This window comes from Danio rerio, chromosome 10 (assembly GCF_052040795.2).
Source record: "Danio rerio strain M-AB ecotype USA chromosome 10, GRCz13ab, whole genome shotgun sequence".
Classification (NCBI taxonomy): domain Eukaryota; kingdom Metazoa; phylum Chordata; class Actinopteri; order Cypriniformes; family Danionidae; genus Danio; species Danio rerio.
The window spans coordinates 1,918,283-1,946,070 of NC_141030.1; the positions used below are offsets into that span (position 1 = coordinate 1,918,283).

General features: G+C 39.0%; 1 protein-coding gene and 1 long non-coding RNA gene across 9 annotated transcripts; both read right to left on the minus strand.

The window, feature by feature from the left end:
- Positions 1-5,061: 5,061 nt before the first annotated feature.
- linc-epb41l4a (linc RNA epb41l4a) lies at positions 5,062-10,821 on the minus strand. Its single transcript, NR_036690.2, is given in 3 exon segments — positions 5,062-5,841; positions 5,931-5,979; positions 10,563-10,821. It is a non-coding gene; the product is annotated as a linc RNA epb41l4a (long non-coding RNA).
- A 2,903-nt stretch (positions 10,822-13,724) lies between these two features.
- On the minus strand, positions 13,725-27,220 carry gal3st1b (galactose-3-O-sulfotransferase 1b). Of its 8 annotated transcripts, none has more exons than XR_015500697.1 (4): positions 27,037-27,220; positions 19,784-19,924; positions 14,484-15,710; positions 13,725-14,336 (listed from the first exon to the last, which is right to left on the minus strand). XR_015500697.1 is itself a non-coding variant. In XM_087270034.1 (4 exons), the coding sequence occupies exons 3-4, from the start codon at positions 19,891-19,893 to the stop codon at positions 14,564-14,566; spliced, it is 1,257 nt and encodes a 418-aa protein (XP_087126160.1). In that variant the 5' UTR covers positions 19,894-20,547; positions 20,916-21,019; positions 21,224-21,324; the 3' UTR covers positions 13,725-14,563. The 8 variants fall into 8 exon arrangements, 4 of the variants coding, with proteins under 4 accessions (XP_087126160.1, XP_087126157.1, XP_087126158.1 ...); XR_015500696.1 differs by having other exon boundaries at positions 14,400-15,710; XR_015500694.1 differs by having other exon boundaries at positions 14,392-15,710.
- Positions 27,221-27,788: the final 568 nt, after the last annotated feature.

Sequence of the window (27,788 nt, forward strand, 5' to 3'; positions counted from 1 at the left end):
GTACTTGAGCGCTGGCGTCTCGATGAGGTGAACCAACTTTAAAATGAGTGTGCTGAAATCAACTCTAGTGTGTTTCAGAACTGAATCAAGCCACTTTTTTTTCCTTAACCACTTTGCTGATCAGGAGACACTTGTAGAAAATAAGCCCTGCTGGAAAATCCAGCTTAAACCAGCCTAGGATGGTTGGCTGGTTTTAGCTGGTTGACCAGGCTGGTTTTAGAGGGGTTTTGGCCACTTTCAGGCTGGTTTCCAGCCATTTCCAGCCTGGTTTTAGCTGGACCGGCTGGGAGATGACCAGCTTAAACCAGCTTGACCAGCCTAGCAAGGCTGGGAGCCCAGCCAAAATCAGCTATGGTCCAGGATGGTCAAGCTAGTTTTAGATGGTTGTAGCTGGTCACTTTGCAGCCTGAACAGCTAAGACTATAATCATACAACCAAAATAAACACCACCCAGAATAGCGATGAGCATGCATATTTATTCAACTACAGCATAAGTTGCAAAAATGACATGAACCACCAGTACATCTTCATATAGATGACCAGGCCGGACTTCATGTGTTGTACACCAATCATACACATTTGTTACAGAATAATTCAACATACTAAAAGCTATTCACTGGCTATTTACAACACAGTAGGCAATACCTAATCTATGGAGGAAAAAAAAAAAACGCAAGGAGAATTATTCAGATCAGAAACCAAAAAGAGAAAGAAGGAAGAGCCGAGAGCATGCAGTCGATATGCCGTAAAGCACTAAGGAAAGACTAGAGCAAGCTGGGACGGTTCCCATTGTAGTGGAAATAAACAATAAATGGAAGACTACGAAACTAATGTGGGCTTTCCAGTTGGTCTTTGAATTAGGACTGTTAAATGTGAACTGGAAGCAAAGACAAAACTGCAAATACCAAGTGACGATATCATGCTACTTAAATTAAACGAACAAATAAACAATAAACAGAGCGCTTTAGGCGTTTAACTCGTTTAGAAAACCAGTTGCTATAGATGTCAATGGTTTGTTTATTCTTCGATGCTACATTTTTTTGCGGTAGAAAATACATCGGAGGACCCGGTGTCGCTAAACGGATGATTGTTTCTTTTTTTTAATGCGTATTAAGACATTCCCAGCTGGTGTAGGAAACAGCTGATGAGAAATCTGCACTGGTTTATATACACTACATAGACCGCCGTCGCTCTGGGGCCGTGCGCAGCGGAATACAACAGCAATCACAGACGTCCTTCGTGTTTTTGCAGCGATGTTTCATGTATCTGAAAGCGTCCTCGATGTATTTAAGGAACGAAAATCATGAACTTCGCTCCCGCTTTTGTATGCATGAGATCTACTATAGACTGAGTTCGCTAAATCCCGAAGTGACTAGTGCCAGGAACTGTAACTACTCCTTGAATTAAACCTTTACATTAAAGGGTAAATAGTGTTATTAATTGCAGTTTTGTGATTGCTCCGACCGTCTTGGATTTCTGAATTTCGCAAATAATCATCTTAGAGGAAAACGTTTGGGTCACAATTTACAGTTTTCATTAGGTAATGGATTTACTCATGATCAATACTAGTGTTACAGTATTTAATGAAGGTGCAGTGTGTACGTTTGACACTCAGTGCAAGCCTAGTTAACAAACTTCAATCATTCAGCATCTACATATAGTAATGTTAAAGGATTAATATGTATTCATTCGATTATAAACCTTGCTATCTCGTTGGAGTGCAGCGAGTGCACTATTCTGTGCTTCTGAATAGCTGTATTTAAATGTTTCTACAATGTTTTATCTGGTGAAAACCGCCAAATTGCCTGTTGTTAGGGAACGGGGTTACAATGTAACCTGCTGATTTAATGTTTACTTTTGTAATAACTATATTAACGCTAATAAATAACCTCAAGTGGAACCCTGAATCTGCTTCTCATTTCCGAGAGTTTAGTGTCCATCGGAGGTTGTATTTAAGCCCTGATGACTGAATGAACGAAATATGCTGTTTTCCATCAAGGTAACCCGGGCTGCTGAAATATAATTGGCTAAACTGGCATTGGGCGGGTAAATCAACCAAAACGAAGGCAGACGTTCCACCACGTAACGCACATTTCCAAAGCTAATCATGTTTCTTAGGGTGCTTTCACACCTAGATTAGTCTCGTTTGCCCTGTTAGCGCGGTTCGTTTGTGATATGTGAATCCAGCAACTGCGCTTGGATCCGCGCCTAAACAATCGCCTGAATGAGGAGGTCTCAGCTCGATTGAAACGAACTCCGGAGTGGATTGATTGTTGTGAGAAAGTGATACGATTCAAGCCCGGCTATATCACAGTGGTTTATGGATTTGTAAGAGGCATATGGCTATATGAAGAGAGAGTTATGAGTAGGGCGGGAGGTCATTCCAGACATCCCAAGTCTCCTGGAATTTCCGTTAGTCTCCCACAAATGCAGAGACCCCCGGATACCCGCAAACAAGTGATAATCTCATGGAAATTGCGAGTTTTAGCTGTTTTAGCTATTTGGGTTCGTTTAAAAACTTTGCCGTGTGAAAATGAACCGCACTAAGAACAAAGAGCAACAATGTGACGCTTTTAATCCCTGTTTCGGAACAAATGAATCGATTAACAGGTGTAAAAGCACCTTAAATATCTGCAAACATATTAAGGTATTTTTACGCTTTAAAAGAGTCAAAAACGTACATACAGCACCTTCAATATTAGTTCAACTTTCACTTTTAGTTAATATACTGCTAGTTAACAAGAGCCAACAATGAACGACTTTAACTAATTAATAAATACTGTAACGCATTGACTGCTGTTTGTTCGTGTTAGTAAATTAGCATTAACTAATGCAACCCAACTGTAAAGTGTTACCCTTTGTCTTTTTTTTTAATTTAAAGTAAAGAAACGAAAACGAAACGCCAACTCTTCAACAAATCAGTTTTTGTCTGTCCAATGAGAAAGCCACACAGAAACAACAAGGGGGGAATAAAGTCGATCCGATCCGAATTACGACAACCAGACAACAAAGAACCAACAACCTCCTTTTCCGAACATGAAAATATAAAACAAAACCCATCTGAGCTTCCTTACCAAGGAGCAGATTAAAGTCCAAAATAGCACCATTCATCAGTGTCTCAAATCCGTGGCAGCATCTCAGTCACTTACCACAAGGAAACAATGCGTCTGTACAGCTATTTCTATAGCACAACGTACATGATTACACTTTAATATACTGGCAAAGCAAACAAAAACGATCAAAATTAAAAAGCTAAACTGAAGCGAAAACCTACAAAAATCAACCAATCGAAAAAAGATGAACTCTGTAGCTTTAAGTTTTTAGTAACCGCATGAGAAGTGGGGACTCTTAGCCTTAGTAAATACTGTAAGGTGTGAGTTTTGACTGATGGCGATGCGTTTTAGTGATGAAAACGACGTAAGAATGGAGGATCTAGGAGGGACCTCAAAGTGCTTGAGTCAGTGTGCCTTACTTGGTAGTGAAAGCCCACCATGTTTGGCAATGACTTGGTAATGGTCACCAGTCGATAACCACATGATCAATTAACATTAAGGTGCGAGTTTTGATTTCAAATACTTCTAAGAGATTTCGAACTAAACAAAAATGGCAACAAAAACAACATTCAATACTGCAGGGTTCCCACAGAACTTAAAGTCTGTGTGAAATCGAAATTTAATTTGTTTATTTTCCAAGGTGTGCAATAAAAAAACTGTTTGTTTTCTGATCGTAGTGTTGTCATTATACTAGAATTCGATAACGATCAGTAATGGAATTTTAAAAACGTCTATTTAATTCGAGCGCTGTTGAGCAGAAATGACTGTGATTGGTCCTGAAGGTCATCAGTTCACCAAACTCACCGCTGTAAGCAGAAACATGAACACTAGAGCATTTTAAAGCCATGAAGATCAGCTGGTCTGTTTATAAGCTGACATATGAGCGATCGCTGATGAATCGTGGCTTTAAAACGTTCCAGTATACCTGTATCTGTGGTTACACTCAGTAAACAGCGGTGAGTTTGGTGAACTGATGACCGTCATGGCCAATCACAATCAATTCTGTTGAGTACATGAACACAATGGCAAATCGGCACTGTTTAAGATCATCAGCACTGTTTAAGATCAACATTTTTAAAATATCAGTACAGGTATTGAATTCCAGTATCGCAGTATCTGACCATTTGCTTCTGTGTTTTGATTGGCGGTTCTTTTGTTGACATCACTTTGACGCATACCTGCCAACATTTGTGGTGGGGGGAGGTGATGGGGTCTATTTCGGGGAGACAGAACAATACGGGAGATGGGTCTGAAATACGGGAGACTACCGGGAAAAACGGGAATGTTGGCAGGTATGCTTTGACGCTTCAGAAATGACATTCTTAGCCACATCTCTTTTAGAGTTAGTTTGCTACAAGGGAATTGTATGCAAAAATGAAGCCCCGCCCCCTACTCTATATTCCATTTCAGTTGGAAGTACATCAACATTCTGAAATGAAGCCCCGCCCCCTACTCAATATTCCATTTCAGTTGGAAGTACATCAACATTCTGAAATAAAGCTCCGCCCCCAACTCAATACTCCATTTCAATTGGAAGTACATTCTGAAATAAAGCTCCGCCCCCTACTTAATATTCCATTTCCGTTGGAAGTACATCAACATACTGAAATAAAGGTCCACCACCTGCTCAATACTCCATTTCAATTGGAAGTACGTTCTGAAACAAAGCTCCGCCCCCTACTTAATACTCCATTTCAATTGAAAGTACATCAACACAATGAAATAAAGCTCCGCCCCCTACTCAATATTCAATTTCAGTTGAAAGTACATCAACACAATGAAATAAAGCTCCACCCCCACTCAATATTCCATTTCAGTTGGAAGTACATCAACACAATGAAACAAAGCCCCGCCCCCTACTCAATATTCCATTTCAGTTGGAAGTACATCAACACAATGAAATAAAGCTCCACCCCCTACTCAATATTCAGTTTCAGTTGGAAATGCATCAACACACTGAGATGAAAGTTTCTGTACTTCTACTTTCTAATTCACGTGGACTTCGGCATTAATTTAATACAATTTTTTTTTGTATTTGAAACAAATCTAGCGTCACGCTGATTAAATAACTGAGAGCAGCACAAACTCAGAAAGAAAAGCTCCCAATCAGGTGCACTTTTCATGACTCCTTATGCAAATCTAATAAATTCCGTGACCATACCAGATCTATAAATGCTCATTTTAAGAATCGATTAACATTTCTATGGGAACCCTGACACTGGAATCGGCCTCCTAAAGAAAACACTGCTCGTGTTTCCCACATCGCATCATTACCGCATGAACACTGTTAAACACCGGTGGATGATTTTTTTTTTTGTTTTGTGTTTTTTCACAGAGGTATGAAAGAGTCCAGCCGTGCAAAGTAGAAGTGGACAAGTGGAAGACGTGCTGCTGCCGCCGCCACGAGGGTCCCGGACCCCCGCAGTTTGCAAACACAGACATGTGAAGCTCCAGTCTGTCAGGTCTGTCTTGAGGTGCTTTTGTGTCTTTACTGCCGTTCCCTCTGAAGAGCATATCATCAAGGCTTAGAGTCCCGGGTTTTGTCTAAATGTTATTAATCACATAGATGAGGGAAGAGCCCCAGCATCATATTTCACCTGTACCGCACGCCAGAACCATACAAAATAAGGATATACATGATTTTAGGAAATAAAAAACAATATACACGGAGAATACGCTTCCCCCCCTCCCGAGGGCCGTTCTTTATCCAGCATCAGACAGAGGGAATGTGGATGTCTGGTGGACGTTCCTCTGTGCTCCGGCGGGTTCAGGAACACAGCTGTCGACTCTGAGGAAGTGAACACACAATAGATGGAAATCACCGATCGGGCACTGTGAGGTCATTAAACCCTCAGATTACCAGGCCAATCCACCTACCTAATGGGATCCCCCATTGCTCCAGTCGACGTCATCCTGAAAACGGGACCTGCAGGAGAAAGAGTGCATTTTTTAATATGTTATAATCAAAACAAAGCGCCTTTAGATTAGCCAAAAATGACTTTACAAGTCCATTTACAGGGGCAGCATGGTGGCGCAGTGGGTAGCACAATCGCCTTACAGCAAGAAGGTCACTAGTTTGAGCATCGGTTTTGTCAGTTGGCATTTCTGTGTGGAGTTTGCATGTTTTCCCCGCATTGGTGTGGGTTTTCTCCAGGTGCTCTGGATCCCCCCACAGTCCAAACACATGCAGTACAGGTGAATAGAATAAGCCTTAGCACCCCACCAGTGCTGATATACAGCCATAGCACACTGCTACCTGTGTGATATTGCATTTATACAACAGTACGACGGCACAATTGTGTATATAAAAAAGAAAATCAAACACAGGGAGTCTAAAACCCTTTTGTATGAGGAACTACTTTCTTCCGCCATTCATTCACATCTGCAGCTGACGTCAGAACAGCAGAAGCCGTTACTAATTAACCAACGTCACTTTAGAGCTAGTGTTTGAATGATTCTCTAGCGTAATGTAATGCGGCACTTCTGGAGTGTGACCCCCTTAAGGTGATGACAAAACAGCTAATTTTGCTCACATTTTAAGATTTTAAGCCTGAACGTGACATGAAATGCCATCCAACGTGCCATCCGTCTACAGAGCTTTCACACCAGACTGCTGTTGTGTTTGCGATAAGGAGGGACGAGGCTGAATCCAGCTTTTTATTCGCAGCTTCTTATTGACTCTATCCGGTCCACCTTAAAAACCACGAGGCTTCCGTTTTTGAGCTTTTTAATTCGCGCTCAAGAGAACACACTGAGCAGGGGCTTATTATGCGGTTCTGGCGCCATCTTGTGGATAGACAACGTCAACTGTCACAGAGATTGTAAATATTGTAAAATAGGCTCTATTCTTGCAAATAAACTGCATAGTTGCAATCTTAACAGCTACATTCTTGACTAAAGAAGCCTCAAAAGTATATTTGGTGGTCTAACAACAGTAATATTTGCCAAGCTGTGGTGTCTGCTTGTTGCTGGCTGTATGTGGGCGGAGTAATACACAAAGGGTTAAGTAAATATTAATTAAATCTTAAATATTAATTAAATAAATCATGGCTATCAGCCAATCAGATTCGAGATCCAGACAGAACACACACATACATACATACATACATATATATATATATATATATATATATATATATATATATATATATATATATATATATATATATATATATATATATATAAATAAATATTATATACACACACACACACATATAATATATATGTGAGTTTTTACATACATACATATATATATATATATATATATATACACATATACATACATATACACATACATATACACATACATACATACATATATACATATATATATATATATATATATACATATATATATATATATACACACATATATATATATATATATATATATATATATATATATATATATATATATATATATATATATATATATATATATATATATATTATATACACACACACATATACATATATACATATATATATACATATATACATATATATATACATATATACACACACACACACACACACACACAAACACACACACATACATAGATAATTATTATTATTAAAATGCTGAATGTTATCTTTAAAGTGATACAGTTTGACTAATGCAAGCTGAGATGACTAGATAATGTATTTGTATCAACTAAAACAATGCAGTCCGCAAGTGTGCATTACACCGAAAGTCTAACATAATAACCTAAAAAGACCAAACCTAAAAATAAATCAGGCACCTTATGTTAAACTTCAAGATAAAACGTGGTTTTGTAACTTGAGTTACCACAACATGATGCAAAGATGAAATGATCAAATATTTATGCTTATTAATATTTCTTGATCCTGTCACACTGAATGACCTCTAACAAGTCACTTCTAAAGTCCCTTGATTATTTCAATAATAAAGACGACACAATACTTTAAAGAGGATCTAATGACTTTTATAAGGGGTTTAAACACAACTGTGTGTCAGCAGTGTGGATATAAGCTTCTATTGGTAAAAATGTATTAATTGTATTTATTAAAGTCAGCCTTGATAAAAACATGCAGAAACACTTTGATTGACATTCTCCCTTACATGTATGTGTCATCAGAGGGGGAAAGCCCCGCCCACTAATGACTATTCTCCCTCATTAGCATAGGACTTTTGTCATGTTTTTGAATCAGCCACTATGCTGACACACACCACTATGCTGTTTATAGCTCCGCCCTCTTTGTGAAAAGAGCACAATCTCATTTGAATTTAAAGTGACAGTCACCAAAACGCCACAATCAGGATCAAAGCCTGAAAGGGTCAATTTCAGAGAGTTAGAAAACATTATTATTTTGAGCTGAAACTTTACACACACTCTCCAGGAACATCAGAGACTTATTTCACCTTGTAAAATGGACATAACAGGTCATCTTTAATCCAACAGAAAACAAATATATATTTTAAACTTAGTAGTTAATTTTTTTTTACAATAAAAACTCTTCAAAATGTCATGCTTAATTTAACTTTTTACAAAAAAATTAATAACTTAAAAATTAAAAAGTAAAAAACTGAACTGGATTTACTTTTCCCCTTCCACAACCAGAATAACATCCCAATAAAGCAGGTTAGATGCATTCATAATGTGTAATAAATTTCCGGTCATAATCTCTGAAGCTCTGACGAAAGCGTCATCCTCCCACATTCCTGCTGAGTCAGACGATGACAAAAAAAAAAAAAAAAAAAAATCCATCTGATATTCTCGGTGCAAGCCTGCAACATGCACCACCGCCGGGCCGGGCTTTTGACTCGCAAACACACACAACACTGCAACACACGCATTTCTCTTAAGTAAATGCACATGGCTGCAATAGTGGAGCCAGGCACCTGCCTCCCATTCCGCTTCCCTGACTGCAGCTTGGAGCGCTTCCAAATCCAGTCAAACGAGGTCACATTTTCCCCCGCCTCATCCCGCCATACTGAGCGCGCATGAACCCGATGAACCCACCCGTCCGCCTGCTGCAGAACAGAGCGATTTTGTGGAAACACGCCCCTGCTGACATGCCAAGCATACTCTATGCTACCCTATTAGACGTCTGCTGATGTTTGTATATAGAGTGCTCAGCATAAACACTTCTGAAAATGCACACTTTTAACCACTGATCAGTGATCAGAGCTGATTTATTAAACAGTTATATGCATTAAAATAACAATAGAAGGAATATAAAAGAAAAGTAATGCATTTAAATACAAAATTATTAAGATGCAAACCACAAAACTACAACTAAAATTGAGATTTTTGACATTCTCTTGATTTTATTAGTTTATTTAAATGTTATTTTTTATTTTTACCTAACATGTTCATTTGGGTGTGCTCATTTTTTAGACTATGAGCTTGGATCAGCTCCAATTTAGGATGCATATGCACAAATATATTACTGTAAAGCATATTTATTTAAAAGAGAGATCATTCATTTAGCACTGCATGTACACACATTAATATTACTTTTAAAAAATTTATATAATAAAATAAGAGCCTAAAAATCAAGCATAACTGCATGCACTGATATAGCATAACTGCATGCATACTGATTTCATGCAATGCAATAAAGCAGAATCTTGTGATTTAAAGTCTGAAATGCCACATTAATCATTTCTCATGCCTGGCAGAAGCGGATCTGCATGATGCTGAAATCACTAACAGCACAGGAGACACGTCTCCACCGATGCCCGTATGCATGACTTCATCTCTGTGTCTAAATTTAGGACTGTGCCATGATTGCAACTGCTTCGGAGCTCCCCAGACAGTGCCGGCGTTTGGGAGAAATGTGGCTTTCCTGCTCGGAGGACGCAGCATTCTGGCTCTGCTGAATGGGGTGGAAATGGAAGAAGAGGGGGGGAAAGACACCTTGTCCTAACATGAACCGAGAAATGAGTCTGGCATCGAAAGACTGCAGATGATGTCTGCTTTTCCCCCCTCAGATGAATATTATCTACAGCTCACTTTAACAGTGCAATGCTAAAACAGGCTGAAGTTTCTTATTGTTAACCTCAAAAACCCAGATAATGCTTTAAAGCTGGAGTGTGTGTGTGTGTGCAGTGTGTGTGTAGGTGGCAGACTGGGGGAATACAGCCCGTCTGTGTGTGTGTATGTGTGTGTGTCTGGGTACAAATGGTACATTCAGTTCCTGCAGTGGTCTCCTGATCTCATCTCTCCAGCAGTTTTCTGTCGTTTATTAAACTGAATCTAGCAGATCAAGTTGAGACTTTCCTGCTCAGCAGCAGAACAAAGGAGGCGCTGCTGGGATACATCAGCACATCTGCTGTGGCACTTTCGTTATTCCTGCTTTTCGGGGTTTAACAGCAGCTCTCCATGCGGTCTGTGTGCAGTTTTGGAGCGGGAATATCACATTAGCTTCGATTCGAGGAGTGCTAAAAGACTCACTAGCTAGCATTAAACAACTCCCGGTTAGCCTAAATCGACTAGTATGTGTGTTTCTGAACTTTTGGCGAATGTGTGGAGGTTTACTTACTGGTGAAGCCTTTGTTCTTGTCCTGTCGCTGTAAAGTTGCTGCTGGAAAAGGCGTCTGTGGACGAACGCGGAGCCGAGCGGCAGCCTTGCGGGGTTTGGACTCCCCATACAAGGCTGCCGGACTGGAGCTCAGCCGCTTCCACTGGCTGACTGCATGTAATTCAACAGAGAGCTAATTTTGACCGTGCTGGACCGGGGCCAAGCCCCCCATTCCGGCTCTGCACTGCAGTTCGGTTCAGACAGACCGATGATTACCCGACGGTGGGCGGGGGCGTGTGAGGCTCCTCCCCTTCTGCGTGCGGGCGTCGGATTCAGGGTTGCCAAGTCCGCGGAAATCGACTTTTTTAAAGGGATAGTTCACCCAAAAATTTAATTCTGACATGATCAGGGTTTGGGTGAGTTCATATCTGTCAACATTGGGATGTAAAAATAAGGTATATGCCCCCAAAAATCACCAAATTAATATTACATTAAATATTCTATCAAAATAACTAAATAAGTTCATCTGGAGCTGTTTCATAGTGATTAAAGAGTTAAACAGTCAGTAATTCATTCATTCATTTTCTTTTCGACTTAGTTCCTTTATTAATCTGGGGTCGCCACAGCGGAATGAACCGCCAACTCATCCAGCATATGCCCTTCCAGCCGCAACCCCTCAATGGGAAACATCCATACACACCCATTCACACACATACACTTCTGACTATTAACCAGCAGCCTTCTTGCTGTGAGGCGATCATGCTACCCACTGCGCTACTGTGCTGTCAGTAATATGTTTTATTATTATAACTATTACTGTTATTTACGAAATATATAATAAGTAGTATACATTAGAAAAGCTGCAAATAAATTAGCAAACAGTTTAACAATTAAAATTAATAGCTATTTTAAAGAAATAGAGTCAAGGTATCAAATCTCATTAATCTTTTCTTCACTGTATAACTTAAACATTCTGATTGAAGAGCAGCAAATTAATATCTCATTGGGATTTTTCATTTGATTAACAGAGGTGTCACTTTAAAAAATGCACACATCTAACATTATAATGAAAGCATTCGATTGCTTTCCCAAATTTTTATGCTCATTTAAGACAAAATTAGTTGTGTTTGAAAGAAAACCCACCAAAATTGACATCTTTAGATATTAATATTATTATTAATTATGTGTATATGTCTATTCAAACAAACACCCAAACCCAGACTTTTGCTCCGCTTCAAATGTACAGAATTCGTTTGGGAAACAGCGTCTATTCATAACTATGGAGTGTGTCTGACAGTCACCGCTATCGTTACATGACTGTTTTGAGGATTGCATAGGGAGGCGACGGCGCCTGTAATGGAAAGGAGAGGAATCACTCAGTTTTTATATTTATTAAAGTGTTTTCATGCCTAAATAAAATGATAGCACAGAACATATTCACAGTTAAGAGTAAGGGGCGTCTCCTGGTGGTTTGGCAGTATGGGTTGCATAGGAAACACCCCAGTGTCCTTGTATCTGTGGTTACACTCAGTAAACAGCGGTGAGTTCGGTGAACTGATGACCTTCGCCGCCAATCACAGTCATTTCTGTTGAGCATGTGAACACAATGGCAAATCAATCTGCAAATGTGTGTATATATATATATATATATATATATATATATATATATATATATATATATATATATATATATATATATATATTCATTCATTTTCGTGTCGGCTTAGTCCCTTTATTAATCAGGGGTCCAACAGCGGAATGAACCGCCAACTTATCCAGCAAGTTTTTTTACGCAGCGAATGCCCTTCCAGCCGCAAACCATCTCTGGGAAACATCCACACACACATTCACACACACACTCATACACTACAGACAATTTAGCCTACCCAATTCACCTGTACCGCATGTCTTTGGTCTGTGGGGGAAACCGGAGCACCCAGAGGAAACCCACGTGAACGCAGGGAGAACATGCAAACTCCACACAGAAACGCCAACTGAGCCAAGGATCGACCCAGCGACCTTCTTGCGTTGAGGCGAACGTGCTACCCACTGAACCTATATATATATATATACACAGTTCTGTCTGGTTCTTGAATCTGATTGGCTGATAGCTGTGAGATATTTTGCCAGTAACAGCACACAAAGGTCTCTTCACCTTTGTGTATTACTCCGCCCACATACAAGCGGAGAGACACTACAGTTTGACAAATATTCCTGCTGTTTGGCAACATAATGTACTTTCGAGGCTATTTTAGTCAAGAATGTACTTGTTTAGATTGCAACTATGCAGTTTATTATCAAGGATAGTGCCTATTTTAAAATATCATTTCTGAGAGACAGCGCATCGGTGTCCATTAGTAAAGACGGTTGACGTTGTCTATCCACAAGATGGCGCCAGGACAGCATAATAAGCTTAGAAGATTACAACTGTTGAGCGCAAATAAGAAGCTGAAAAATGGAAGCATCACGGTTTTTAAGGTGGACCAGATAGAGCCAATAAGAAGCTGCGAATAAGAAGTTGGATTCAGCCTCGTCCCTCCTTAACGCAAACACAACAGCAGTCTGGTGGCTGCGCTGCTTTTTTCCGGGGTTAATTATTGTGATATTGTAATGGTCGCTTAATGCAGGGGTTCCCAAACTTTTCAGCCCGCGACCCCAAAAATAATCATATCAGTGGCTCGCGACCCCCATTTTTCAAGGTGGTTGTACTGTAAATATGTAAACGTTGCAGACACAACTATAGGCAAATATAAACATGAGCTTATTGACAACACAAAAATGCAATAGTCTATTAGCCATATAATGTTTTTTAAAGTAATTTATGGATTTAATTACATTTTTACTTTTAAATTAAACTTTTAAAATTACTTTTAAAATTAAAGGCTGATGGCTGATTGTTATTTTTATGTTGCTGTTTCTTTAATGCAACTATTAACTATATTCTGTCGGTTATGAATAAAATATGGTAATTCTAATAGTTTAATAAAATTTATTTGAGTTTTGGATATCACCAAGCGAACCCTTGTCATTGTCCCGCGACCCCCCAGAGGGTCCCGACCCCCACTTTGAGAACCACTGGCTTAATGTTTGATGCATTGTGTATGAATGTCATGTCCCCTTTAAGAGGACCTTTGAGATGTAAGCAACTTTTTGGTAAGCACACATATATGGGAGCACAGTTCATTTCAGGTCGCAGTATCATTCTTTTATTTCAATAATGTTACATTTTATATTGCGATGGATGTTTGAGTGGCTTTTTCTTTTCCTTTTGCCTCCTCATTGTCGTTGACTAGCGTGTATGTAGTCAACAGAACTTGGAAGAAACGCATAAAGGCCAATAGGAAGAGCGAAATAGTTTCTGTCTCCTTTTTTCATTCCTGTCTCCGGGTAAACGCGGGACACCTGGCGTCCGTCTCAATACCAACAGCAACAGAGAAATACTGTAGACTGTAATAAACTGTAGGGAGATATCTCTGGAGACATATTTCATGTCACGTTCAGCCTTTTAATCTTAAAATGTAAGCAAAATCTGCAGTTTTGTCACAATTAGACATTACGCTAGAGAATCATTCAAACACTAGCTCTAAAGTGACGTTGGTGGATTAGTAACGGCTTCTGCTGTTCTGACGTCAGCTGCAGATGTGAATGAATGGCGGAAGAAAGTAGTTCCTCATACAAAAGGGTTTTAGACTCCCTGCGTTTGATTTTCTTTTTTATATACACGATTGTGCCGTGGAACTGTTGTATAAACGTAATATCACACGAGTAGCAGTTCGATATGGCTGTATATCAGCACTGGTGGGATGCACCACGCACGCCTCCCGCCAGTGCTGATATACAGCCATAGCACCCTGCTACTCGTGTGATATTGCCCATATATATATTCTGTACATACATAAGCTTTTATTTTGAATGTGAATAATTGTGATGAATCTGCAGCACTGATAATTATAAAAGCAAAACACCACAAATGACTACTCATAGTCACATTCATAACGAATATAAACATCTTATATATAAACCTAGCTCAACCCAAACTGCACAACACTATCCTTAAACCATCCCCACAGCCGCGTGACCCACAGACTGACGCCTAAATTAGTCAAATACTGGATCTCCGGGGTCAGCATTTTCCTGCAGAGCTCCTGGTAGTGCTGGTCGATGTCTGTCCTCAGGTTGTAGCCCAATATCGAGGCCTTCCCGAGCGGCTGCCAGGGCTTCATGTGTGTGTCCGTGATGTCTTTAGCCTCCACAGCTCTGCCTCTGTCGATGCAGATGGCCTCCATCTCCGCGTTCCTCCTGCGCAGCTCCTTCACATGCTCCTCCATACGGGATTTCCCATACGCCTCCACACGCGCCCAGAACGTGTTGTTGAAGTGCTGGTAGAGCTGCCAGTCTGCGCCGTTCCACTGGCGAGCTTGAGTCCTCAGCTTCGGGCTCATGGGAGATACAGACGAAACGCTTCTAGCGTTGAGCTTGAAAAACATCAAGTCGTCCATCTGCCAGCACAAAGCGTCCTTCAGCAGGATCAGCGACTCCTCGAAGTGATCGGAAATCAGCACCAGCTGGAAGCGCTTTTCAATGTACTCGATGCCTTGTCGAACTCTCGGATCGTCGGAGTTTAGATTATTCTCAAAGCCAAAGTCGAAGAACTGCAGATTCTTGAGGTAGAAAGCGTTGATTCCTGTCGGGTTGAAGTATTGGTTTGGATTGCTGAGGAACTCCTTGAACTGGTTGTCTCCCGGGATTCTCCATGTCTGCGGGACGTAGCCTTTGTAGTAGTGAAAGGACGACTCAAAAAGCTCGGCAGGATCTCGTAGGATGGTGAAGAAGAAGGCGTCTGCTGGGAGCAGCTTCTCTACCTCTGGTGCATTGAAACGCATGTGATTGCAGACGATGTTGTAGCACACGCCCGGCTGGTAGCTCTTCACTTGAGTTCGGAAGAAGCTGGAGGGGTAGAAGAAGTCGTTGCGGCCGTCGGGGAGGGCGAATTTCAGCTGGTGCTTCTCTCCGAAGCGCAGGAGGATGTTCATGAGAGTGCTGCTGGCCGTTTTGTGCGTCTTCATGAACATCAGGTTGACTTTAGGTGTGCAGGACCTGTGCTCTTGAAGAGTTCTCCGAGAACCGTTCCACGTGTCGCTGACTTGGGCACATGGAGCCAGAGACACACTGAAGAGAGAGAAATGAAATCTCTGAGCTTGCTTTGAAGACAAAAACACACTTAGAAACACACACATGGATATTAGGGTTGGGCATCTAAGCTATAATGCCGATCCGATACGCATCTCGATACAAAGAATACGATCCGATATATTAGCGATACATTTGTGACATATTGCGATGCAACACGATACGATTCACACCCATATCACGATACGATGCGATAATGCAGCACTAACTAATTAGATCAAGTTTATGAGATGATGTGAAAGAGGATGCTGTGAATGAGTTTGATTATTTATTAACCAATCAAAACCAAGACTTTTTTTTTACAAACTGGCTTTTCTCTCAGAGCCAGAGTGTCAGTTTACAGTAGAGGGCCATTTTAGAACATATAACACATATTATTGAAGTATTTTCAAGATAAACAGAATTTATAAGTGCAATATATATATTAAAATATATATATTTGCACTCTTTCAACATAAAGGTTTACCATTGCACAACAAGAATTGTGGTTTAACTTTTCAACTATGAAAACAAGTTTTACAGAGATATATTGTGCCACTGAATATTCAAAATTTAAGGTGGTGAACTAGCAGTGTTATGCTGCTTTGAAACATCACTGTCACTGTAAACAACAGGCTAATAAAAATATAACTAAATACAAATTAACAGGAGGAGGTGTTTAAAACCTTCGTTCTCCGTGACACTAGGCTGAATATCTTTGCAGATGAACTATGCAGTAACATCCGTTATTGGCGTAGAGCGCACAAAACTGTTGCGCATGGAAAAAAAAAACTTGCAATGCTGTTCTCACCACTTTTGGTGCTGGTAGCTACAGTTGAAGCAGTGCGAAAGCCGGGGATGCAGGAACACTGGGAGATGCTTCCACAACAACACCGTGGCGCCGCTTCAAGTGAGATTTCAGATTAGTCGTACTGCCCGCGTATTTTATAGATGCGCAGCACATTTTGCAAATTGCATCTGTCCTGTCATGTCGTCCATCCTTAAATCCATAATGTTGCCATACTTTAGATTTAAAACTCAGTGGGGAATAAAATGTTTGTTTTGCTTCTTGCGCTTTCTGAGGGCGCTCCACTAGCTTCATCCGCACACCTGATACACTGAGTTGTAGTGTGTGCACATCCGCAAGTCCGTTGCTAAGGCTTACTTTATGTAGGTCGATTAAATTATGCGCCAAAAACAGGTTGACAACACTTGCTAATAAATAAAAAATACATTCTATATTAAAAATATGAGCTATATCTTGGAAAAACCGATGCATCTCGCAAAAACCGATGCATCTCGATTTGCTTCCAAAATTTAATTCATCCTCTGCTGCTCTACCGATCCACTCGCATCGTGCACGCGCATGACCGCGTATTGATACATATCGATGAATCTTCCCATTCCTAATGGATATATATGCTGACACACATGACATATAAGGCTTTTACATATATAAAATATATGACCTATATATATTCTCCAGCTTAGTCCCTTTATCATCAGGGGTCACCACACAACTTATCCAGCATATGTTTTACACAGGGAATGCCCTTCCAGCTGCAACCTAGCACTGGGAAACCCCCATACACACTCATTCACACTCATACACATTGACCAATTTAGTTGATCAATTCACCTATTGCCCATGTGTTTGGACTGTGGGGGAAACCGGAGCACCCGGAGGAAACCCTCGCCGGCCCAGCCAGGACTCTTCACTTTGGAGCGTCCTCTGCTTGTATGTGGGCGGAGTAATACACAAAGGTGAAGAGGCCTTTGTGTGCTGTTGCTGGCAAAATATCTCAGGGCTATCAGCCAATTAGATTCAAGAACCAGACAGAATTGTTGCAAGAAGGTCGCTGGTTTGAGCCCAGGCTGGGTTAGTTGGAGCTTCAGTGTGGAGTTTGCATGTTCTCCCCGTGCTGGTGTGGGTTTCCTCCGGGTGCTCCGGTTTCCAACACAGTCCAATCACATGTGCTATAGGGGAATTGGGTAAGCTAAATTGTCCATGTATAAGTGTGAATGAGTGTGTATGGACGTTTCCCAGTACTGGGTTGCACCTGGAAGGGCATCCGCTATGTAAACATATGCTGGATGAATTTGCGGTTCATTCTGCTGTGGCGAACCCGGATTAATAAAGGGACTAAGCCAACAAGAAAATGAATGAATGTTTCCCTGGTCATTTTACCAGCTTAAAGTGACACTTAACGACTGATTAAAAATGTTAAGTAGGCAGGAACAAAATAAATAAGCAAAATTAAATTTATATATAGAAATAAATAAGATTTTCTACAGGGAAAAAAACTATAAATAAATAAAAAATAAATATATATTTTTAAAAATGATTTATACTGTTGTCAAAAATATCAATATATTTGAATATTCCTTACAGTAATAAATATCAATGAGAATATCAGAGAAATATTTGACAGGAGGGCGAATAATTTTGACTTCATCTGTGTGTGTGTGTGTGTGTGTGTGTATACAGCATTTGAAGCTGATCAATAACAACAAAACTGTCCTAATACAAGACATAATGGGTGTTGTTCAATAGTTTAAGACTTCTTTGAAGAAAGGTTGCGATCCACTTCAAATTTTAACTATATACAGTTGAAGTCAGAATTACTCGCCTCCCTTTGATTTGTTTGCTATTTTAAATATTCCCTAAATGATGTTTAACAAAGCAATGAAATTTTCACAGTATGTCTGATAATATTTTTTCTTCTGGAGAAAGTCTTATTTGTTTTATTTTGGCTAGAATAAAAGCAGTTTTTATTTTTTTAAAAACATTTGCCTAGTTAACCTAATTAGTGAAGCCTTTAAATGTCACTTTAAGCTGTATAGAAGTGTCTTGAAGAATATCTAGTCTAATATTATGTGCTGTCATCATGACAAAGATAAAACAAATCAGTTAATAATGATGAGTTATTTAAACTATGATGTTTATAAATGTGTTGAAAAAAATAAATCTTCTTTCCGTTAAACAGAAATTGAAGAAAAAATAAATAAACAGGGGGGTGAATAATTCTGACTTTAATTGTATATAATATACATACTTGTTCTGTGTTTTTTTGTTTATTTACAGTTGTGAATGGGATTATGGGATGTTGATCTCTGCTCTGTTGACTTTTTATATTGAAAATTCAACCTTACAGTTTAACCGAGTGACTTATTGAGTAGTTTCAAATAATCTGTATTTTTGTAATATACAATATAATGGATATATGATACTATAAATAGGTAATATAAATAAGTATGTAAAATAACAGAAAATGTGCTGGCAGGTTATTACAAAGTTTTTGTAGCGTATTATACAACTCCAACTCAAACAATATAGCACTTTAAACTATTAAAAATGCTATAAAAAGTTTTTTTTTTTTACTTTTCGTGGTTAAATGTTGTTGCTAGAATGATCAAGGTCCCATAAAGAAATTCAAAAGCAGAAATAAATGGGGGAAAATAAAAAAACAAGAATCACAAAATAACTCTGCTATACTGCTATTTTAATTACAGTTGAAGTCAGAATTTTTAGCCCCCCTTTGAATTGGTTTTCTTTTTTAAATATTTCCTAAATGATGTTTAACAGAGCAAGGAAATTTTCACAGTATGTCTGATAATATTTTTTCTTCTGGAGAAAGTCTTATTTGTTTTATTTCTACTAGAATAAAAGCAGTTTTTAATTTTTTAAACACCAATTTATGGACAAATTATCAGCCTCTTTAAGCCATATTTTTTTTTCAACAGTCTACAGAACAAACTATCGTTATACAATAACTTGCCTAATTACCCTAACCTGCCTAGTTAACCTACCTAACCTAGTTAAGCCTTTAAATGTCACTTTAAGCTGTATAGAAGTGTCTTGAAGAATATCTAGTCTAATATTATTTACTGTCATCATGGCAAAGATAAAACAAATCAGTTATTAGAAATGAGTTATTAAAACTATTATGATTAGAAATGTGTTAAAAATGATCTGCTCTCCGTTAAACACAAATTGGGGAAAAAATTAAACAGGGGGGCTAATAATTCTGACTTCAACGTTATATTAATGTATATGTGTCTTGTCGGCATACCTGTGTGTTGCCAGGAGGGTCGGTGCAGTATAGGAGTAGAAACCCATGATGCAAATCACAAAAGCTCCCAAAAACAACTTCTGCGTCCTTCGTTTTGCTCGGGTCCCCATCTGATCCACTCGTCCACACTCTCTTGCTCTCCTGAAAATGCAATTGTATACAAACAAATGAGAGCACTTAGTGGCTGCTTGTTTAAACCACTGAGGCTAGTCTGATATGACTGATTACCCTTTGACTGACTGCCAATTTGTCAAGCCAGTTCTTCAGTGATTGGTCATGCATCATAATGCCTTCATCACATATTTGCTCACTGGAAATGTGTTTAGAGGAAATGATTTGCAAAACAAATCTCCTCACTGTCTGTCTGTCTCTGCGTGTGATGAGGCGCAGGGGTTTGGGGTTTTGAGGGGTACACATGCAAAGCTTAAATTAACAAGCCGTGAGAGTCAGGCTCATCGAAGGAGAATATGTGCACAGGGCAACATTTTTGAGAACTAGTTTACGTGTCATACATCTTCATGCAGTTTCTGTTTTCACAAACCAAGCTTATAATACAGTGTTTCCTCTAGGATTTTTTCTAGATGTGGCGGCAGACTCTGTTGGCCATTTTACACTACATGTGGCATTATTTCATTGACAGATGTCGTGGGTGAAGTATTCAGTCGAGATCGCATTAATGTAATAGCCTACGTGCATGTCAATCTCTGCTTGAGCGCCGATTTCCTCTGTTCATGCAGATTTTCCTGCGCGCCCTCAAATATACACTACTCAAGTGCAGATTTTCTTGTGCGCCCTCAAATATACACTACTCAAGTGCAAATTTTCTTGTGCGCCCTCAAATATACACTACTAAAGTGCAGATTTTCTTGTGCGCCCTCAAATATACACTACTAAAGTGCAGATTTTCTTGTGCGCCCTCAAATATACACTACTAAAGTGCAGATTTTCTTGTGCGCCCTCAAATATACACTACTCAAGTGCAGATTTTCTTGTGCGCCCTCAAATATACACTACTCAAGTGCAGATTTTCTTGTGCGCCCTCAAATATACACTACTAAAGTGCAGATTTTCTTGTGCGCCCTCAAATATACACTACTAAAGTGCAGATTTTCTTGTGCGCCCTCAAATATACACTACTCAAGTGCAGATTTTCTTGTGCGCCCTCAAATAAACGTGGCTGAAGTGTGATTGAGTGTGATTATGTAGCGAGTATGTCTCCAACATTTATTAGATTTGCTAGGAATATTTATGAATGTCTCCGACAGACTTGCAGAGCAGACCGCGGCATTAAAGCGTCCTGAAGTAAAGTGAAACGGCTATAAACTCCAGCAAGATAAAGTCATTATATGCAGAGCCACATACCTTTATCTATAAATAAAGTATAATTATGGAAACTGTGTTCATCATAACTGAAAGCTACGCCGTGTTGGCTGGTTTCACGCATCACGCACATGTAAGTCAGACTGTCAGCACGTCACCTTTAAGGGTTTAACAGAACGCAAAGCACTACTACGCTCACAGAAAAGTTTGCGCTGTTATTATTCACTTACTTTTTCAGTGCGATTTTAACCTGCTATTTAAAAAACGACCGAATATTTTGACTAAGAAGCTGTAATGTAGCCGTGACGGGATGAATTTTGGTGTGGTGCTCTGCCACGGAAGAATGAATGTAGCGGAAACCATGTTATAGTTAACAAAAACGAACGAAAACTAAATTTTTAAATAATTATCGTTAACTAAAATTAAAATAAAAACAAGAGTTTTTAAAAAAACTAGAACTAACCGAAAGTGTGTTGTGTACATACAAAACTAACTGAAACTAACTAAAATTATATCAAAAACCTCCTTTGTTTTTCGTCTTTGTGAATGTATTTAATACATAATCTTTCTGTTAGCCATTTGCGTGAAAATCCCAGTAGATCAGCCGTTTCTGAAATACTCAGAGCAGCCCGTCTGGCACCAACAACCATGCCACATTCAAAGTGACTTAAATCCCCTTTCTTCCCCATTCTGATGCTCACTCTGAACTGCAGCAGATCGTCTCGACCATGCCTACATGCCTAAATGCATTGAGTTGCTGCCATGTGATTGGCTGATTAGACATTTGCGTTAACAAGCAGTTGGACAGGTGTACCTAATAAAGTGGCCGGTGAGTGTATATTATATACCAGTGTTCACCAAACTTGTTCCTGGAGGGCCGGTGTCCTGCAGGTTTTAGCTGCAACCCTAATCAAACACACCTGATAAGTTAGAGCTAAACCCTGCAGGGACACCAGCCCTCCTAGACCGAGATTGGTGACCCCTGTTATATACACTATATATAGCCATAGGCAGCAGTGCTCATGGTGGACATTAGAGGGCAATGCATCTTACATATTAGGGGATTTCAGATCCCCAGATGCTTTACTCATCTGATTTAAGTCATTGTAATGAGCTGTGTATCATTAACCTGTTTAGTTTTGTGTGCACTTACGCCTCTTGAGTTGGCCAGATTTTACTGTTAGTTTGCTTCTTAGTCTTTTCAAAGTATTTTTCTAGTTGTGCTCAGAATTTTTTGCACTGTTGCTTTGGCTTGTCATAACCTTGATTACTTTTGGGAACGAAAATGAAGCTGCAATTGGATCTGTGTGTGTGTGTGTGTGTGTGTGTGTGTTAGGCTGTTTGAGAAATTCGAGAACTGTGTGAAAATAACAGCTTTGACCTCATAACTGTATTTGGCTGTTTTAAGAATTAAATACTTCATTAAAACATTTCCTCATCAGCACTTTTTCACTTTCAGGCTATATCTACGCTAATCAGATGCATTTAAAATGGTGCTTTTGTCTGAAACGCTCCATGTCCACACTTCTGCAACTCTCACATGGTCGCCCACATAAGCTAAGCAGGGCTGTGCCCGGTCAGTACCTAGGGAGACCACATGGGAAAGCTAGGTGTGGTGTTAGTGAGGCCAGCAGGGGGCGCCCAACCTGCGGTCTGTGTGGGTCCTAATGCCCCAGTATAGTGACGGGGGCGCTATACTGCTCAGTGAGCGCCGTCTTTCGGATGAGATGTTAAACCGAGGGCCCGACTCTCTGTGGTCATTAAAAATCCCAGCATGTCCTTCGAAAAGAGTTCTGAAAGAGAAATTCAGGCCTCTGCCCATCATGGCTTCCTAACCCTCCCCATATCATAATTAGCTTCATCACTCTGTCTCCTCTCCACCAATCAGCTGGTGTGTGGCGTGCGGTCTGGCACAAAATAGCTGCCGTCATGTCATCCAGGTGGATGCTGCACACTGGTGGTGGATGAGGAGATTCCCCTCAATGTGTAAAGCGCTTTGAGTGTCCAGAAAAGCGCTATATAAATGTAAGTAATTATTATTATTATTATTTTGACTTCTTTCTGTCACTAAAAGGACTAACAACACTTTCGTTCATGTTCTGCGCATGTACACACACGTAAGATGCTTTTACCTGCGTCGTATCAGCATGTCGTTTATTTACTTTCTGTTTCGTTGAAATGTTGCGCCGAAATGTGTCAACTGTGTTCTGCTTCCGCTAAATAACAGCTCCCAGCAAACATTCTGTGTCCTTCGAAGGCAATACGGAGCATGTACAGACTGACATTAATTATTAATGAAGCTGCTAATATAGACAGCATCCAAAACATCGACTTCATGCAGCGCTGCACAGATCGATCGTAATCTGTCTTAAAGCGGCCAGTACCAGTAGATGGCTGTAATAAACTATTTTTACAGTATCTACTTTATCTATTCTCAAGCTGCACCGCTATTTGCTTGATAAATTAGTTGGCTACTGGAAGTTCTGCATTGTTTTATGAGTCTGAGCTACTGAAGAATGAAGTTACACAAGTACATCTAATAAAATCAGCTTGCCGCTGTTAAAACCCCAATTACAACATGACTCTATTAGAAATATAGCACACGCCCTGTATATCTCCTAAATGAGCAGTGACTCACTAGTAGTAGACTACTTTCTGAAGTCTGTGCGCTCATATCTTTACACTCGATCAGCTGACAGAGGAGAAAGAACTGACTGGAAAAAACCTATAAGAAACTTTAAGATCAGATTACTGGAGGACATAAAGTCTAAAACCCAACAGTCAACTTTATCAAGTGAAATGAGTGTAGTGAACTCAAAATTGACTGAGAGTTAGTTCTACTCATTTGAAAAGAGTTTTAAACTCAGTGTTGACGGTAATGAGTTAATTAAATACCTCATTATTCAACTTAAATAGAGTAAGTTCACAGTACTCATATAGATTAGTTTAACTCAAATGGTTTGTTGCAATTGGTTTCCTCAAATGGTTTGAGTTGCCTTAACTTATTGGGTTTTACAGTACTCAGTTTGAGTTCTCTTTATTTATTGGGTTTTACTGTGCTCAGATTGCTTTGTTTACTCAAATGGATTAAGTTCACAGTACTTATTAGGATTACTTTTTAAACATAAATGGTTTGTTGCAATTGGTTTTCTCAAATGGTTTGAGTTGCCTTAACTTATTGGGTTTTACAGTACTCAGTTTGAGTTTCTTTTCATTTATTGGGTTTTACTGTGCTCAAATCGCTTCGTTTACTCAAATGGATTTAGTTCACAGCACTCATTCGGATTAGTTTTTGAACTTGAACAAATGGTTTGAGTTAGCCACTTAAACTCTGCTGCTATTTGGGGATTTCCGCCTGGATTTTGCCTACCCAAATTTAAAAGCTTCCCAAATCCACATGCAGAGGTGTAAATGCAAAAATTTGGTATCATTTTAAAGAAAACCCTTTGAATTTTCATAAAACACTATTGAAAGTGTTTAAAATATCTGTATATGTTGTCTGTGTTATAATAAACACCTAAAAAAAGAGGCGCTTTTTGTATTTTTTTTTTATAAACTCAAATGTGAAAGTGTGCCTTTTAGGTTGTGTGTGGTCTACCGGCTGTAATTAATGTTGGTGGTTCCTGCACATGTCTGTAATCATAGGAAAAAAGAAAAAGGTCTCTACCATAATCTATGCTAAAGTTATTGTACTCCAACTGATGAGAGGTGCTGTACAAGCCACAGGGAGCGATCATTGTTTACATATTTCACTATTCTTTTGTTTGATCAAACATAATTTATTGTGTTTGGACCACGTCAGACATATAAAAGGATTACTTATGCACATCACCTCAAAAACAGAGGAGAATGGCCCTGAAGCGCACAGCATAAGGTAAGAGATGACAGCTGTCTGTGCTATCTGGGGCTGCTTATTGATCATGAATGTATTGTTTACATTTCTGCGCCATGGAAACACCACGATTCATTCAACAACTGTTTGGCATATGAATATAATTCAGCAAAAAGAATGCTAGAACTGTATAACACCGGCAAGAGCTTTCATTTGAGCTATAACTTGTACATGTGTCATGTACAAAAATATGAAAATGAACCAATGTAAAATACCCAGCTCGGGTATCTAAAATACTGTGTATTTAAGTGTAAATAACTTTTATACAGTAGAATGAAAACCAAAGTGATGCATATGTGCATAAAATATAGATTCTACACTTTCAAACGACACCCCTTACGGGGGTCTGGTGCAACGCTAGCCCTTTAAATCTGAAAGCGAAAGTCGATGATGTCACAGTACCGGGTCCGCAGAGTTTAAGTGGTTAGCTTAACTTTTGGGGTTTTACAGTGTATATTTCACATAAAGCATGAATGAAACCTCATGATTTACATCAGATGAACTTAATTCTCCACATGCATCAAATAAAAGATAAAAAAAGGCTATAAACAAACTAAAAATATAATAAAATTAGCTTTTCAGAATTTCAGAGCATTATTGGATTACGCACTCTCAGAAATAAAGAAATGCGAGCTGTCACTGGGGTGAAACCTTTTCAAAAGGTACGCATTTGTACTTAAAGGGTCCATATTGGTACCTCAAAACTATATATTAGCACCTGAGAAAAATTAAGAGGAACACTTTTGTACTGTTTAGGTACTCTTGAGGTATTAATATTGACTTTTTAGCTACAAATGTGTAAGGTACACCCCAGTGACGCGCGTATATCTTTATTTCTGAGTGTGCAGGAGCCACCGTAGAGACATTTATAGTAGCATAATCATGAATATTCTTATAAATATCAATTGATTTATGTTTAAAGCATGAAGTGACACTTGTCTTGGTAGAAATGTACTTTTAGGATCTATAGTTTATACAGAAACTGTTTCTTACTTCGTGTTTACACCCTAAACAGGCGTATGCCAGTGTTTGTAAGTACAACTCTTGTTTCAAAGTCTTAATCTCCAGCAAAACATTTCAGCCATCTTTAAATAACATTTACAGTAATGCCATGTCGGTTACACAGTGCCAGTGATGCATAACAAGTATTAGAAGTAAGTCTATGCTTAAATCAAAGAATTTAAAGAATCTTAAAGTTGGTAAAATCATATAAATAACCAGATATTAATCTATTTTAGTGCTGAATGGCATGTTTTTTCAAAAGACAGAAGTCAGATGTTCTGGTAAATAAAACACTTTCTTTAATAATGTACATTTAAGCTGGGATCACATGATGAAATACACTGCTAAATATGAGTTTTTAATCTTGTTTCTAGTCCAGATATCTAAATATTTAGCATTAGACAGGTTAAAATGCTGTTGTTGTTTGTTTTTTTAGAAATATTAAGTCCAAATGAATTGTGTTTTCACTCAGTACTAGCTCAATGATCTGCCAATGGGGTAAGCAAAATACTCTTGTTTTTTAAGTTGACATAAGATTATTGAGCTTGTTTTAAAGAAACAATCACTTGATTTTGACTCATGATTTCTGAAATCAAAGGTTTATTGTCTTGATTACTGAAATAAAATACTGTCATCTAGAAAAAATCTTCTTGACTTAGGAATTTTTAGATTTCTGGACTAGAAACAAGACAAAAACTCAAAGTACACTGCATTAAAAGAGTTGAGATAACTTAAAAATTTAAATCAGCTGGCTAGAAGGAAATGTTGAGTTTATTAAGCTTCAGTGGTTGAAGTTGTGCCAAATTATTATTATTATTTTTTTAAAGTTGACTAAAAAGGCTGGTTTAACTCAAATATTTTACAGAATAATTTGCACAACTTCAACCACTGAAGCTTCATAAACTCAAAATGTCTTTGCAGCTGATTGCTTAAAAACTTTAAGTTAACTTAACTTTTTAATTTTTACCGTGCGGTTTATCCTTGTATTTATAACATGGACACTAATCAAACGGACAGATTTAAGCAGTGAATGCCTTACCTGATCAGTTTTTGTTAAAGCAGTACTGCATTACCACAGTAAACATCCCAAAACCTTCTGTCCTGTCTGAGATGCTCATTCCAGTGGCGTAAAGGCATCCATTAAAATGACGGACATCTGCATTGATGCCTGCTGCATTCATGTCTCCTCGTTCAAGTCCACCATTCATGGGAACCTGTCCTACGAGTGAGAAAGAAACACACACTTCTCTTTTCCACGAATGGGGCGGGATCTGTTATAGTGTCCGATGTCTGGAGGTAGTTCAGTTTCTGTCTGTATAAAGCAGTGGAAGGTCACACCTGGATCTGGGTGAAAAGCTGAGGCTGACCTTGATCTTTGTAGGGAGTTTGTCTGACAGCGGGTTTCTGTTAGCGCATGATGAGCACACTGCAAAAAACACATGCTTTTCCTTCTTAGAGTATTTGTCTGGCATTCAAAACAATGACATTTGCTGTTTGTTCAAATGACTTATACAAAATGAGCCAAAACAACACAATTCCTGAAGGTTTCTTGGGACATCTTCGTGGTTTTGTGTTCAATTCACTTAAATTTCATTCATTTTTCATCCTTCGGCTTAGTCATTATTCATCAGGGGTCACCACAGTGGAATGAAATTTTCCATATATTTACCGGTGTGAAAGGGGCGATTGACTATATGTCATAAGCCCCTTTCACACAGTGATACCGGTAAATATATGGAACATTTCCGGAACGACTTTACCGGTAAGTGCAAAAAAGTGCTGTTCACACAG

Coding starts and splice junctions, on each gene's coding strand:
- gal3st1b (XM_087270031.1), bottom strand. CDS start 19,893: ATGGGGACCCGAGCAAAACGAAGGACGCAGAAGTTGTTTTTGGGAGCT. Junction 15,711..19,783: donor ACCCTCCTGGCAACACACAG/GTATGCCGACAA, acceptor CTCTCTCTTCAG/TGTGTCTCTGGCTCCATGTG.